The 16,546-nt window shown below is 37.3% G+C and overlaps 1 protein-coding gene across 1 annotated transcript; it reads right to left on the bottom strand.

Annotated features, from left to right (window-relative positions):
• Positions 1-1,457: 1,457 nt before the first annotated feature.
• LOC127627517 (serine/threonine-protein phosphatase 2A catalytic subunit alpha isoform-like) lies at positions 1,458-15,692 on the bottom strand. The gene is made up of 7 exons (XM_052103934.1): positions 15,299-15,692; positions 7,357-7,566; positions 6,850-7,023; positions 6,665-6,754; positions 6,354-6,515; positions 2,058-2,176; positions 1,458-1,961 (listed from the first exon to the last, which is right to left on the bottom strand). The coding sequence occupies exons 1-7, from the start codon at positions 15,398-15,400 to the stop codon at positions 1,889-1,891; spliced, it is 930 nt and encodes a 309-aa protein (XP_051959894.1). The 5' UTR covers positions 15,401-15,692; the 3' UTR covers positions 1,458-1,888.
• Positions 15,693-16,546: the final 854 nt, after the last annotated feature.

Raw genomic sequence — 16,546 nt, 5'->3', positions numbered from 1 at the left:
CTTAGCAAGTATTTCTAAGGTTTCATAATCATGTATCCTTCTTTTGAGTATCAAAATCTTCCTAATAAGAGGTTCTACTCTCCTGTAACATCTGTTTAGTTAGATATTAAATCCAATACACAAGGCAGCATAAATACTTTAAACATATATGTTATACGTTATATTCAATATGTATTAAACTTGGGTCACAATTGCAGAAATATCTGTAATGAACTTAAACCTGTATAAGCTCCAGAACCTTTTTAATTTCCATGACATAAGTTGTTAGTGATTACTGTATAAGAATTTTTAGAAATCATTTAAGCAGTTAGCTAGAACTTTATAATTTTATTGTCGAGCATAATTAGGAAAAAAAAATAAATCACTATATAAATTTGCTTTTAAAGATTTTGTTCCATGAGTTTTCCAGGCCTGTAAATCACAATTTTAAAATTCCCTGATATTTTCCATGACAATGCATAAAAACAACAACTGAACCAACAGTTTACTACTGTGACAAAAAACGAAATGAAACCCATACTACAGTGTTTACACATTTTATTCTACATACACTGGCTGCAAAACGTTTGGAATAATGTACAGATTTTGCTCTTATGGAAAGAAATTGGTACTTTTCACCAAAGTGGCATTCAACTGATCACAATGTATTGTCAGGACATTAATAACGTGAATAATTACGATTACAATTTTAAAAAAAATTCTGAATTTCTTAAAATAGTTCTCATTAAAAAAAATCCTCCATGTGCAGCACTGACAGCTTTGCAGATCCTTGGCATACTAGCTGTCAGTTTGTTCAGATACTCAGGTGACATTTCACCCCATAATGCCTGTAGCACTTGCCAGAGATGTGTCTGTCTTGTCGGGCTAGCTGATCTTACAAAAGCTGAATGGGGTTAAGATCCATAACACTCTTTTCCAATTATCTGTTGTCCAATGTCTGTTTCTTTGTCCACTCTATCCTTTTCTTTTAGTTTTTCTGTTTCAAAAGTGTTTTTCTTTGAAATTCTTCCCATAAGGCCTGCATCCCTGACTCTTTACTGTTTACATGACACTGGTGTTGAGTGGGTAGAATTCAATGAAGCTGTCAGCTGAGGACATGTGAGGTGTCCATTTCTCAAACTAGCTGCTGGAAATGGGGCCTGTCTAGAGTTGATCAAAAATGACTTTATTCAAATAGTTATGGTGCTGTTTTTTTTTACATCAGTAATGTCCTAACTATATACTTTGTGATCAGTTGAATGCCACTTTGGTGAATTAAAGTACCAATTTCCTTCTGAAACCACAAAAGCTCTACATTATTCCAAACTTTTGGCCTCCAGTGTATTTGTAGTTTTGAGCAGTATCAGAGAAATTGAGCACCAACAGGCCCTGAAATGGCAAAAATTTGGTAGATCTTATTGTAAGGTAATACAATTATTCAAAGTAAAAGGTATAATAAAACGCTGTAGCACACCAAATAAAGGAGCAACGTCCATCTTTATTGTTTTTAACTGGTACCCTTTATGAAGACATTGAACCATCATAAGTTGTTATGCCAGCATTCATTCGATGGCATGTCATTTTTGGCTGCCAACCATATTTTTGTTGCCATTTGTTTGGTTCAGAGCGGTTTTTCATCCCGTTCACTGCATTTCACAGTCTGGAGGAAAGAAGCGAGAGCTGACAGAGAAGTGAGGATTTACGCCTGATTTCTTATGGTCGTGGTGTTCTACATCAGTTTTGGATATACGGCACACACCTTTTGGTCCACAGACATTTTTTCAATGGATCAGTTTTCATTTTAATTTGAATAAACCATCTTTTTTACATGGTTGCTCATCCCTCTCATCTTAGTTTAAACTGACTGAAGATTATTATATCATGGCAATAATGTGTAGAGTTGAAGGATTCACAAGAAGTAGTCAGGGGTTCGGCGGGTGACGTGCGGCTCTCCTCTGCGAGGGGCTGGATCAAACTGAAGGCTGAAATCACACAAACACCAGATCAGTCACCCTAAATGTTCTTTAAATGCTTACATTACATACAAAATAAACAAATAAGCATTTAAATGAACTTACAAGGAGTACTTCAGGGTGTCATCAAGCTCCATGATAGCTGCCTGGTTACCACAGCGGTAACAGTAGTTTGGCGCGCTGAAAATCGTTACCACATTTCGATCATGGCACCAGTTGTATCCCTACGGGACAAATGTAAAGATGGTTTCAAACAAAAACATATTTTCCTGTTCTTTAAAGACCTAATGGAAACAAAATTGGAGTTTAGTGGCTTTTAGACCATGTCTGTCTCAATGCCATTGACACGCTACTGTATTCTTAAAAGTTGACAGAATTAACCAAGTAGACATACAAAGTTTACAGTCTTTTCCATGAAGATGGACCAGAAATACTGACGACTCATCTTTTCAGCAGGGACATTTACACATTGATACAGATTTTCGGATTAAATTCAGTTTCACAAACTCTCGATTAAAATTTATTCCAATTTGCTTTACACAAAAATAAATTGATAATTAAAAACAAAAACTGTCAAGACGATCTTCAGACAAAGCTGCACAGATGATCCCTTAAAGAATTTAGATTTTCGGCAATGTTGAAAAGTTAAACTTGGGCAAAGTTAAAGATGTTGACGTAAAGCTGCATCTCGGCAACACTGTCCTATCAAAATGAAACTTAAGAGTACAAGTAAGGTGTAAAAGAAATGTCCAAAAGGACTTTCCTTCTTATTGTCATGCACGAGAGATCATGTGCTAAACTCCATGGAACAAAGAGCGAAACTTTTTTGACGGTTAAAAATGCTATTTAGGGTGCATCAAAATAATCCACACAACTCCAGTCGACAAATAAAGTTCTCCTGAACCCAAACGATTGATTATTTTTAGAAATGAAACAATACTTCTATACTTTTAAATACAAATGTTCACTTGGAAACCCCAAAGAAAATGCACGGCAGGAAAAATATTAACTTTTTATCGATTGCCTATACATGATCATGAGTGATTGAAGCTCTGGCTTATCGTGCTGAGCCTGGATATCAGTACATCCCTAAATTCTCTCAAATATTGGAGGGTGTGCAGAGAACATTTTAATCTTGAGGATTTCAGACCACCGAAAGAAACAAAGGGTTGATATCTGAATTCATCAGCTTTGCCTGTGCTGTTTTTCCAGCGAACTCATATGTGTGAAAACATTGCCATTTTCACGCACGCCCTCCCTCAGCGCTCCGATCCTCATCACCTGATTTCTAATTCACTGCACCTGTACTCAATTCACTCGCTCACCACTGTATAGATAACTCAACTTCACGCCACTTAACTGTCTCACTGTGTAAACCCTGTGAATCTCAGTAAACACACTTGCGCTTGGTTTCACCAACTACAACTTGTATGGCTTGATTTTCTATCTGTCATATAGCCTATATATTTCTGCTAAAGAAAAAGCACAAGTAGATAACGCAATGGCATTGCTCCAAAATAAAGGATGGTTGGTTATTTACTGCTGTAATTTCTTTTTATTATTTGGAAATAATTTTTATTTTATATTGTTTTGGTTTGTGAATGGCACTTGGTCTGTGGAAGTTTCTCTTGTAAACAATGACGTGCTTCCTGCCTTCACGTGACGTGTGACTTTACCAACGAGCTTATGTCATCCCTCTCATGAGCGCGCATCACAGAAATATATTGAGGCGAACATTTGTAGTTAAAAGTATACAAGTATTGTTTTGTTCGTAAAAATAATCAATCGTTTGGGTTCAGAAGAACTTTATTTGTCGACTGGAGTAGTGTGTATTCCTAAATATGCATTTTGGACTGTCCAAAAAAATGGAGTACATTCACTTGCATTGTTTAAAGGAGGAGGCCTGAAATTAAATCTTAAATTATGTTTTGATGAAGAAACTCAGATAAATCTCTGATGGAGGGCGAGTAAATTATAAGCAAATTTTCATTTTTTGGTGAACTATTCCTTTAAGCTCAATCAAGAGCATGTGTGGCATAATATTGATAACCACAAAAGTTAATTTCATTTAAAAAAGCAAAAATCTGGGTTTCAGTGAGACACATATAAATGGAAGTGAATAAGGGAAAATGAAAGTGAATGTGGCCAATTTTTAGAGGGTTTAAATACTGAAATGTGAAGCTTATTATTTCATAAAGCACTTCCATTCATTCTTCTGTTAAAACATGTGTATTATTTGAGCTGTAAAGTAGGGCTGGGAAATGTTATCAATATTTTTCAGCAAATTGACGATATATAACTTGATAACTGAAATAGCATTTTTTTTAATCAGAAGAACCATCACTCTATCTAAAAAGCCACTGTAGCCAAGTAGAATTAATATTTCAAAAGGTATTAAATTAAAATCTATTTAAAAATGATGAAGGTATGTTTCCAACAGTTTTTCACTAAATTGACACAAGGGAGAGTAAAACGTAATAATTTTAATAGATTTGCACGTTTATACTTATATTTAACATACAAGCTTAAAAAAAAAAAAAAAACTTAACCTTCATATATTTTTACTAAAACATTTTTCTGTGAATTAACAAGATTTGCAAAAACTACTTCACTAATTGTTTGGAAACCATATGAATATTGCATAGCACTAAATTATTAATGTGGAACCCCAGTCAAGTTTTTTTGTTATAATATAATTCTGACTGACTTATTATTTTCAGGATAAGATTCTTCTTGATAAATTAATATATTTCTGTCCTATTTACTTCACCCTCAGGGTTGCTGCACTAATTTAAGACCTTTTTCAAGACCTGAACAAATAAAATTACTGTATCCCCATACCAAAACAAACAATCTCAAAATAAATAAGTGTATTAAAACTTATTTAAACAGGGAGGGGCACACATTCAACATGGCCTTAACATTGCTTATCACCCTTATATAAATACAAATTAGAGGTTGACCAATATTGGATTTTGCTTAATACGATGTGTTGAAAGGCAATTCATCTGGCAATAGTTTTTAAAATTGGTAGGGCTGTAGAGCGGAGGAGGGCGTGGCCAGGCTGGAACAATGCACGCCCAGACCCCAATCAGCCTGATGGGGGCACATGAGGGATAAATGGTTTGAAAGAGAGAGAGAGAGGGATTTACAGGCAGCTGCTCTGTGTGTTTATGTTTGTGACTTTTTGGTTCAGTTTTTTATTAAACTTATTTATTTTGCCAAGGCGATTCTTGCCTCCTCCTTGCCCATTAACCACTTTACAGTAGCCTATATTAAATATTCTTAGACTTTACTTCCTGTGATGGGTTGGACTGACAAGAGACTATAAGAGTCCAAATTTAATTAAATTTCAGATGCAGTTTTAACCAGGGGAATAAAATGAAAATAAATAAAAAAACAGCACAGAACTTTAAAGGCCCAAACATACTCAACCCAAGTACATGAACGCAGACACGCCTTGCTTTGAAAGTTCAATTTCACACGTTGATCCGTTGTAAAATGTGTCAGCGCTCAATTCATAACCAAACACAAGTATGTGCTGCATTCTCTGCGTTGCCACTGGGGGTGCTAGAGTGGGTTATCTTTTTCAATCAACAACTATCATGGCGGACTCGAGCAGCAAGTTCAGTTTAATCTTGTCGATAAATATACTTTTTGTTCCTAGTCCATTCAAACAAACTTGTCAACTATCGACTCATCTACCACAAATGGTTTAGTGGTCACACCTAAAAAAAAATCTATTGCCCCCTTTTGGTCTGAGGTTTGAAACTGCCAGAGCAATGGAAGTGCACACATAATGTATGTACAACGGGACCACACTTTAGCCATGCTTTGGCCAAGCGCTCACGTTTGTGTCCTTGCATGAAGTATGTTTCGGCCTTTAACTTTAAATGCTGAAATACCCTGGGACTTATTTTTAAATGCTTGCTCTTCAGTGCTTTCAGTGGCTCATTAAAACAGATAAGGGAAATAAAATGTGCACTCCTACAATAATCTACAACATAACAAATTAAACAATTAAAAGTGAACATTGTCATATTTCATCACCACTCAACAGATGATCATTAGTGATCGCTTGTCAAAAATGTTTGATATGGCCTAATGACTGAACTGCTCAGCAACAGCTGGAAACACTCACAAGCCCCCAAGTGCTTGGAGAAAATACAGTGCCATGTTTTCAATCTGAAAGATGCAGTGCATGCATTTATTTCATTAAATTGTATTCTTTAAGTTTAATAATCACATAAGGTCATATCACAATTCCTGTCTTTCTGCTCCTAAATTTAAGATCTCTTTAGGATCTGTGTGAACCCTGCATTATATGGGGTCTCATGCTATTTGTTTGGCGGCACCATACAGATCTCTTACCGAAATAAAGGAGAACTCCAGTGAACTCACCTCCATCACTAACTGGTGAGCTCTAGAGACCAGGGTAAGGCCATTTGCATGATTAAACGTCTCTGATATGTCCTGCCCAAAGGTGTAGCCTGCACCTCTAGGAGAAATACCCCAACCTCCACGGTCATCTGGGTCTGACCACAACAAATCACACATGGGTCCCTGAGGAAAATCAAAGACAAAATGAGCCATCAGCATTTGATCTTTAATTAGAATTTATGCATTAGTGCATTTGTCACATCTACTGCTAGTTTGCGGTTGAATAGCCACAACAGCCACTTGAATAAGAAATGGTATGAACTGTTCAGTACCTCATGAGGAACTTCCTGTAAACGATCCAGTGCTCTGATGTGATCAAGAGTGTCTATGGATGGTGACAATCCTCCATGAAGACAGAATATCTGCAAAGCAAAGTTAGTTCATCAAAGATACAGCCTACAAGTTAATCTGTTAAACGGTTTAAGTTGGCAGGGGTAGAACATGAAAATTGACCTACCTGACCATCTACCAAGGCAGTTAGGGGAAGGTAATCAAAGAGGTCTGTGAAGTATTTCCAAACATTTGCATTGCCATATTTCCGTAGGCACTCGTCATAAAAGCCGTACACTTGTGTGATCTGTCTACTTTCATGATTCCCTCTGAGAATTGTAATGCGTTCACGGTACCTTACCTAGAATTAGAAAATATAACAAATTATTGAACATATATCTAGATAAAAAAAAAGAAAAAAAAAAATTCCCTTAATAGAAAAAACTTGACTAGAGTTTCTCCTAATTTACTGAAATAAGGGCGAACTATTTGTCCACCGTCCAAATAACAGTCCATAATGTGCTGACAGCATAGTGAAACTGTCAACCTGGTAAACTCTTTTATACCATTTAAAGCACAAAAAGTTCATCCCCTTTAACAATTTTAAAGACAATTACTGACAGACTTCAAATAACCTGCTGTATGAAATGTTCCCGTTATTATGCACAATGAAATTCCTAATGGAAGCGTTTACCTTGAGAGCGACAAGCAGTGAGACAGTTTCCACAGAATAATAGCCTCGGTCCACATAATCTCCCATGAAAAGGTAGTTTGTGTCTGGTGACTTCCCTCCAATTCTGAAGAGCTCCATGAGGTCATGAAACTGGCCGTGCACATCTCCACACACAGTGACCGGACATCTCACCTCCTGTACATTGGACTCCTTGGTAAGGATTTCTTTAGCCTGTTAGGAAAACAAAATTAATGTTAAAAATATGGAATTTAATAATAATCATCATCATGCACATTCTTGTTCCAACAGGTGGTAGTTATATACATATACCTAAACAATAATGCAGGCAATACTGTCTGTTGTTGTAAGAGAATACAGCAGGACAAACAGTGTACGATCTTTAGGATCACAAGACCACAATGATGAGGCCAAATGTGCGCCTGAAAACTCTTTTCCAGAAATAACACAGTCGGCACAAAAAGGAAGGGTAAGAACAAATAAACCAAAATAATATATCTCAATCCGCATTGGGCCAATAACTCTGCAGCGTTGCCCATAAACCCGCCCTTAATATGCCGCTGCAGTGCCAAGATCACACACCCTGCCCATTTCACAAATAATGGGGAAGCTCAAGCATTGTGCAATCTAGAATATGGAGTTTATATCAAAATGTAAACACAAGTTAGCATTGACAACTCAATGACTAGGGTTGGGCGATGTCCCCTAAATTGGCAGTTGACGATGTTGACAGTAAAACATCGCGATGGACGATGATATCGTCGGTGGGGTGGGGGGTTATATAATTTCATATAATTTTCAAAAATTATATGACAAATTATAATTTTGTTATTTTACTAACCCAACTAATGACTCGTCGGCACTTTATCAGTAGGTTGCACGACACGTGAAGCATTTTTTTTTAGCTTTCACTTAAGAAGAGTTGTGCACTTTTTATTTTAATATATCTCTTTACATAAATACTATTTTCCACTTAACTATAATTTCGTTATTTTACTATCCCAACTGACTCATCCGTGCTTTCCAATAGGTTGAACGTAAGGGGGGAAAAATATTTCTTCCACTTAAGAAGAGTTGTGCACTTTTTATTTTAATATATCTCTTTACATAGATATTTTTTTTCTACTGAAAAACTATAATTTCGTTATTTTACTAGCCCAACTAATTAGCAGCCTACTCATCCGGGCTTTTTAATATATTGCGCCTAAGGAAAAAAAGTCGTCTTTGGGCAGCCTTCTTGCGAAGAGAGCAGCCACAGCCATGCTCACTGATGAGCAAAAGGTCAAGGCAGAAATGACCATGTACCTGCAGGAAATGGCCATTGATGGGGAAGAGGACCCGCTGACTTGGTGGAAAACGAACGACAAAAGGTTTCCGTTCATGGCAAGATTAGCACGGAAATATCTGTGCATATGTGCTACCAGTACTCCATCAGAGCGGGTCTTCAGCACAGCGGGTAGTGTAGTTACTCCAATCCGCAGCTTATTAAAACCAGATTAAGTGAATATGTTGGTATTTCTGGCCAAAAACATCGAAATTTAAACATGGTCTATGGTGAAAGCTATTAGAATTCTTTACGCATTTTTCGCCATCCGTTGCGGAGCTATTCGATTTTGCATATTATTTTTTAAACGTTCATTTGTGTAGTTCATATGACCACTTTACAATATTTCAATAACATAATTTATTTTGTAGCCTGTGCTGAAGTTAATTGTGCTGCTAATTATAAGTGAAATGTTAATGCCGAGTTTCGGTCTGAGTGTTGTTCCCGTTTTCTTGTTTTATTTGTTGTTCTTCTATGTTTTAATAAATGTGTGTTATTCATATTCACCTTGTTTCTTTCATTTGATTTGACATTATGGATTTATGGCCAAGGAAATTTTTCTTTAAAAGTATTAACCAGACAAAAGTTATTTGACGCTCAGCTGGTCTGGGTTAATCTTAAACTGCCGCTTCAGTGTATACAAGAGTATGTGACAATGAGCAAGATTTTCTGAGACACTACAACTACTAATAATTAATTAATAAAGGCTATTTTCTTGTAGCCTACAACATAAAATATTTTAATCTAAATGTACAGTGTAAGACATGTAAAAAAAAGACAAGAAGCTAACAATCAATATTTGTGTAGCCTGCCTGACACGGTATTTTCACAGACTAACACGTCACGTCTCTGGCATTTACTACAGTATTTAAAATAGCATATATGCATTAGTTATATTCACAATTTAATTTAAAGAGCAATCCCTGCAAAGTTTTTAGGTTAACTATAGAAGAGACTAGGATTAGTGAGTCACACTAGCAAGACTCGCAAAAGGGGGCGTAGCATCACGATGGTGGCTCTACATTCTGATGTTGGTCAGCCATCACGATGGACGATGATATCGTCCATCGGCACAACCCTATCACTGACTGCAAGTGCCATGGTGTACCGAGTGGTCTCTCCACTAACAGTGGGATGATGTCCTAACACACAGTCTATGAAAGTTCAACGAACCATGGTAAATAATCTCTTTGAGCACTGATTTGTCCATTGGGCATTTTAATGGATTTGTACTGTGGCCGCATGGAGGAATGTTGTCTCGTTTCCCTGTGTACTGTACTAACTGTATGTGGTTGAATGACAATAAAAACCACTTGACTTGAGGTAAAGGTTATAGCCAGTGCTGGTGGAAAGGTACATTTGAATGTCATCAGTGTAGCAGTGAAAGTTAAGGCCATGTTAAAGGATGATGTGACCAAGTGGGAGTAAATAAATAACAAATAGTAGTCCAAGGTCAGGGGCTGCATTTTTATGACAGACAGACACACACACACTTGAAGTGAATAAAATGTATTCTTATAACAATAGCACCTGCCAAGGGGTGAAATATATTAGGCAGCAAGTGAACAGTCAGTTCTTGAATTTCATTTGTTGGAAGCAGGAAAATGGGCAAGCATAATGATCTGAGCGACTCATGACAAGGGCCAAATTGTGATGGCTAGACGAATGGGTCAGAGCATCTCCAAAATGGCAGGACTTGTGGGGTGTTCCTGGTATGCAGTGGTTAGTACCTACCAAAAGTGGTCCAAGGAAGGACAACAGGTGAACCAGAGACAGAGTCATGAGCACTGAAGGCTCACTGATGCGCATGGGTTAGCCTGTCTGGTCCGATCCGATCCCACAGAAGAGCTACTGTAGCACAAATTGCTGAAACTTAAAGGAATAGTTCACACAAAAATGAAAATTTGCTTTGGATATCATTTCAGGCCTCCTCCGTTAAACAAAGTGAATGTACTCACTTGTACTAAATGCATATTTAGGGTGCATCAAAATAATCCACACTACTCCAGTCGACAAAAAGTTCTTCTGAACCCAAACGACTGATTCTTTTTAGAAACAAAACAATACTTACATGCGCGCTCATGAGAGGGATGATGCAAGCTCCATGTTGTAGCGGATCACACACACACACACCATTTTTCTATATTAATATATTAAACATAGTTTAATACTTAGAACACATCTTGAGATCCCTTAGTTCGAATTTGGACTCCAAGTGTTTGAACGCAAGAATGTACGTTTGTGTTCTTCTGTCTGCTTAAGTGTTGTTTTGTTCCCTGTATCAAAATGCGTGTTGCCCACACAGCTGAAATTCAATTACTGCCCTCTGGAGTAAGCAGGTGGTACCACGGAGTGGTGGCGGCGGCGTAGTGGGCTAAAAGCACATAACTGTTAATCAGAAGGTCGCTGGTTCGATCCCCATGGCCACCACCATTGTGTCCCTGAGCAAGGCACTTAACTCCAGGTTGCTCCGGGGGGGATTGTCCCTGTAATAAGTGCACTGCAAGTCGCTTTGGATAAAAGTGTCTGCCAAATGCATAAATGTAAATGTACTACAAGCTTGCATTTCTCAGGAATCTTCCTTATTACAATCCGGGGGCATTGCGATTAATTGCATAATTTGTTTTTTAAGATTTATTATTATTTAGTACAATTAATCGCACTGAATTAATGCATTAAATCAACAGCCCTTATCCAAATATAACTAAATATATATTTTTTTAATTTATTTAAGCAGTTCAAGTCCAGTGAATAACCTGAAATGGTACAAAAATGTAAGCGGTAAACTGCCTTAGGTTAAAGTTTTTTAGGTTACAAAAAAATTAAATTATGTACATTTCAGTTATGCAAAAAGGCCATCAATTTACAGGGATGTTATGGGTTAACAACTTACAGCTGTTCTGCAGCAATGGAAGTAAATTATGCCTTGAAAGTTGATGCTAACAATATCTACAGGTGTATCCCAACTTTTGATTGTATAAAAGCAGTGTTCAAACAGACTGTTTTACTACACTCTCTCACAATAATGCTTAAGAGAAAGGCAATTAACAAAGGAAGACAGACCACTATAACCCTTAAAAGTGTAGGTCTTTGCTTTGGAGAAATTGCAAAGAAAGCCAAGGTGTCAGTGAGTACAGTTTCCTACACCATCAAAAGGCACTTGGAAACTCTGACAGGAAGAGGTCTGGTAGACCCAAAGCCACAACAGCATCAGAAGACAAGTTTCTGAGTGTTAACAGCTTGCATGATAGGCAGCTCACAGGAAAACAGCTTCAAGCACAGCTTAACACTGGTCGAAGTAAGCAAGTCTTTGTTTCGACTGTGAAGAGAAGACTTCGAGCTGCAGGTTTGACAGGTTGAGTGGCAGTAAGAAAGCCATTGCTAAGATGGCAAAATAAGAAAAAGAGACTTGCCTGGGCCATGAAGCACCACCAGTGGACTACTGAAGACTGGAAGGTCTTATGGACCGATTAATCAAAATTGAAATCTTTCATTCCTCACGCAGGGTTTTAGTACACCGTCAAGTAGGCGAAAGTATGGCTCCTTGGTGTGCGACACCAACTACCAAACATGGAGGAAGCGTGATGGTCTGGTGCTCTTTTGCCGGACCCAAAGTCGGCAACTTGCACTGAGTGGCACCCTGAACCAAAACTGCTACCAAAGCTTTTTACAGCGCCACGCAATACCTTCTAGTATACGCCTAGTTGGTCAGGGGTTCATCCTACAGCAAGATAATGACCCCAGGCTATGTCAGAACTACCTTAGAAGAACAAGATCATGGAATGGCCAGCACTGTCTCCAGACTTAAACACCATCAAGCTGGTTTGGGATGAACTGGACAGAAGGGTGAAAGCAAAGCAACATTTGTGGGAACCTCTGCAACAGTGTTGGGAAGAACTTTCCAAACAATATTTTATTTTCATTGTAGAAAGAATGCCACAAGTATGTTCAGCTGTTATATCTGAAAAAGGTGGCAACTTTGAGTCAAAAATTTTGATTAAATTTTGTTAAACAAAATTATTCCATGATTTCTTTTTTGAAGTCCATTTGCTTATTTGTTCTATGCTTTAATTTCAGAGAACATAATGAGATTAACTGCATAAATTTCAATACAAACCGGAACAAAAAGAGGTGTTCTAAGACTTTTGACCGGTAATGTATGCATGTGTGTGTGTATATGTATATATATATATATATATATATGTTGAATCAATGACATCATATCATTGGTGATTTGGTCTATGCATCGATCTAGATTGTTACACCCTTACTTGTAACACCTGCTTTCTGTTCTTTTCATTGTGTCTAGCATAAGAACACTAAGTGGCCCCTAAAATTATATGAAAAATCTGTGCGCGCTCATTGCAGGCGAAAAATGAATGCTGTTTTTCATGAAGTGCTCTGAATTAGTTTAGGAGTCACAAGATGCTTTACAAGCAAAAATCATGTGTTAAAAGAGGCAGGTTGTGGGGAAAGTCCTGCTTGTGGGTCAGTGAGAGCACAAAAGGTTTGAACTCCATTCCAGCAGCAGACAGATGGAGCATGAGAGACTAGTAGAGTTAACACAAACACTAGAGCTCTGCACTGACCTATATACCCACTAAATAACATGACTCTACATGATCGTACATGCACAGTAAGGTGCAAACGTCCGATTCCACAGGTGAAAATTTTATTTTGCACTCTTATCATTTAAAATAAACATTTTCCATAACAAATAATTTTGTCAGCATAAAAATTTGTAAAAAAGTACATTTCAGAATTTAGTTGCAAAAAAATCTGACCTTTTAACGTCATTTACCCATTTTTTTTTTTAAAACATTGATGGATAATTCAAAAGGCTGGTGGAAAACATCATTAAGGACTTTTAGTTTGTATGTTATTGACGACAGCTTCTTGCTTCTGGATAACCAGTTCGCTATATGGTTTAATGTCCTATTAAACCACAAAAGGCAGTGATTTAATTCTATAAATATATAATCTGCATGTGCTGCCCTCTTCACAGTAAATAAGTGCTATGATCTTGGTCATCTGCAAACGCACATGATGTGGTGTTATCAGTGTATGAGCGGCCAGCTTCACACATTCACTTTAAAGCATGCAGCACATGCAGAATTGATATTTATATTAAATTGATGGCTTAATAATCATACTGGGGCATATCATGATTTTACTTTGCGCATAATACATTACATTTATTCCAATTATCTCAAATTCTGTGACAATCTGCATTTTATAGTTAATTCTGTTTTTATGACTGGATTCCATAAATCTGTTTCCAAGGTTTAATGTGTTGTGAATTCTGATATTCTGCACTACAATTGTACAGAAGGGTATCTGAATTACCATAGCCTTTCTGTCAGCTCGAATCAGTCTGGCCATTCTCTGTTGACCTCTCTTATCAACAAGGGATTTCTGTCCACAGAACTGCCGCTCACTGGATGTTTTTGGCACCATTCTGAGTAAATTCTAGAGACTGTTGTGTGTGAACATCCAAGGAGATCAGCAGTTAAAGAGATACTCAAACCAGCCCTTCTGGCACCAACAACCATGCCATGGTCCAAATCACTGAGATCACATTTTCCCCCCATTCTGATGGTTAATGTAAACTTTAACTGAAGCTCCTGACCCATATGTACATGACGTTTTGCATTGCACTGCTGCCACACAATTTGCGGATTTGACCAAACGCATGAAAAAGTAACTAGTACAGGAGTACCTAAAAGAAGTGGTCAGTGATTGTAAATTATTAATATGATTGTGTATTTATATTATTACTGTATGTATACTATTACATACGTATTAAAATGTAGTGAATTACAAGAGAGTAAAAATACCTTTATACAGGGTCCGGAATTAAATTTTTAGCCCACCAGCTAAGGTGAAAATATTTACAAGACAAAGTTCTTACTGGCCATTTTTTTTAAATTACATTTTACAAGTGGGTTTTCTTAAAATATATGACAGCAGAAGAATATGAAATAAAGTGGAAAGAGTTAAGTGGGCCTACATACTCTGCTGTGGAAATGGGTGAAGTGCAATGATTTGAAAGAGACACTCTCTTGTAAGTGAGTGTACTAAACTCTTCTACCGTTTAGTGTAATTTATTCAGCTATGATTATAAAGTAGAATGTGCTGGGTCGTCGCGACAAAGTATAGTATACCACACTGTTGTAGAATGAGAATGAAGTACATTCTGCAGCGATTTTGATTCTACTTTGATCAGATGATGGCCCGACACACCGGCGCCATTTTAAGACTGCATTTCACGAAGCAGCTTCATTCAGATGCTTCCCTATTTAAAGAAAACAACTGTATGTGTAGAAGCTAAAACATGTTATTTTCCCCACACACTCATATAAGGATAAAAAAAAACTACGGGGTCGTGTGCCTTTATTTGTAAATGAGCGTCAGTCTAACGACTCAAAAACGGCACAAACTCAATAGTCACCTTTTACACTTGTAAAAACACAAAATAACTATAAATGTGTATTACATCCCAGCTAATTGCATTCGTAGAGTTAAGAGTGCTATGTCCATTTAAAACGCCGCCATCTTGTAACTACGCTAACGCGGCTAATGGGCTAAATGTCCACGTTTCTACGGCATTTGCCCGCTTACCTTTTCACAAAGTGTCTTGACTTTGCTTTCTGAGAGCTGTTTGCACTCATTTAGCTGTTCAATCCATTGATCAAGCTCCTTCGTATACACCTTTTCGTCCATTTCTCTGACTGATCTTTGTTACTCGATTACGCACGGATTTCTTCACAAACTGCACCCAGATTTACATAAAAATCCACCCTTATCGACCGATTACTTTGAGATTAACATGTAGCCGAGTTAAAATAATAATAATTAAATGGGTAAATCGTCTAAGGAAATGTGAAGACGTCGGCCTTCCGAGTCCCACCCTGAGCCACAGTTGTTTTCACTTCAGCCTTACTTCCATCAAGGACCGAAAACCGGCTCAACGCTCATCGCTGATTGAACGCTCACAGCTGTTCATGCTCGACACGCTATTCTGATTGGCCACTTGTAGATCTTCTTAATTTCTGATTGGTTTCCAAACACATCGATGGAGACGAAGGGTGTTTCTCAATAGCATGTACGCCAAGTTCGGACTTGCCAATTTCGATTCGGGAGTTCAAACCTCCTTGGACGGGAGGACGCTGTACTTGATGACGTCACTATCTCAGCAGGCGCCTACAATATGTGCCTACTCCGGTTATTTTCATCGCAATGTATATTATTTACAATACATTTTTAATTCAATTGTATTTGTATAGCGCCTTTCACAACATACATCGTTTTAAAGCAGCTTTAATATATATTTTTAATTAATAAAACGAAATATGTTATAAAACACAACTCTGCCTCTTTTCGTTTTAATTTAAAAAATATTTATATTTATATATCTGTCGCCAACCACTGTGCGGCACACTAGTAGAAAATGATCAAATTCCACAAAATAAATATAATCCATAATCGGTCACTTTTGTGATAGTGAAGAGCAATGATTAATGTGCAAAGTGACTGATATTTATACATGTTAAGGGTCGCGTCAGCGCTGCAGAATATACTGAAGTCTATGAAGTGACGTCACTTTACACCAAAGTGTTTTTACACACGTTTTTGCTTCACCAATAATGTCTTTGAGAGTACTAAGCAACAATAAATATTTAAAAACTGTCCAAATTTGTGAAGAGACATTGAATGTCTCATAATTCCTTTTAATTAAATATTACCTTATCTTTTACGAATATGAGAGACCCCAGTTATTGAACTCATTTAAATTCACCAAGAAAATGCTTAGACCTAAACATAAAGCAGTCCTTTTATTATTTTCTGCTATCAAAGTGACTGCAAGTT

This window comes from Xyrauchen texanus, chromosome 34 (genome assembly GCF_025860055.1).
Source record: "Xyrauchen texanus isolate HMW12.3.18 chromosome 34, RBS_HiC_50CHRs, whole genome shotgun sequence".
In the NCBI taxonomy this organism is placed as follows: Eukaryota; Metazoa; Chordata; class Actinopteri; order Cypriniformes; family Catostomidae; genus Xyrauchen; species Xyrauchen texanus.
Note: the sequence above shows the minus strand (reverse complement) of the source record. Positions and strands in the feature narration are given on the sequence as shown.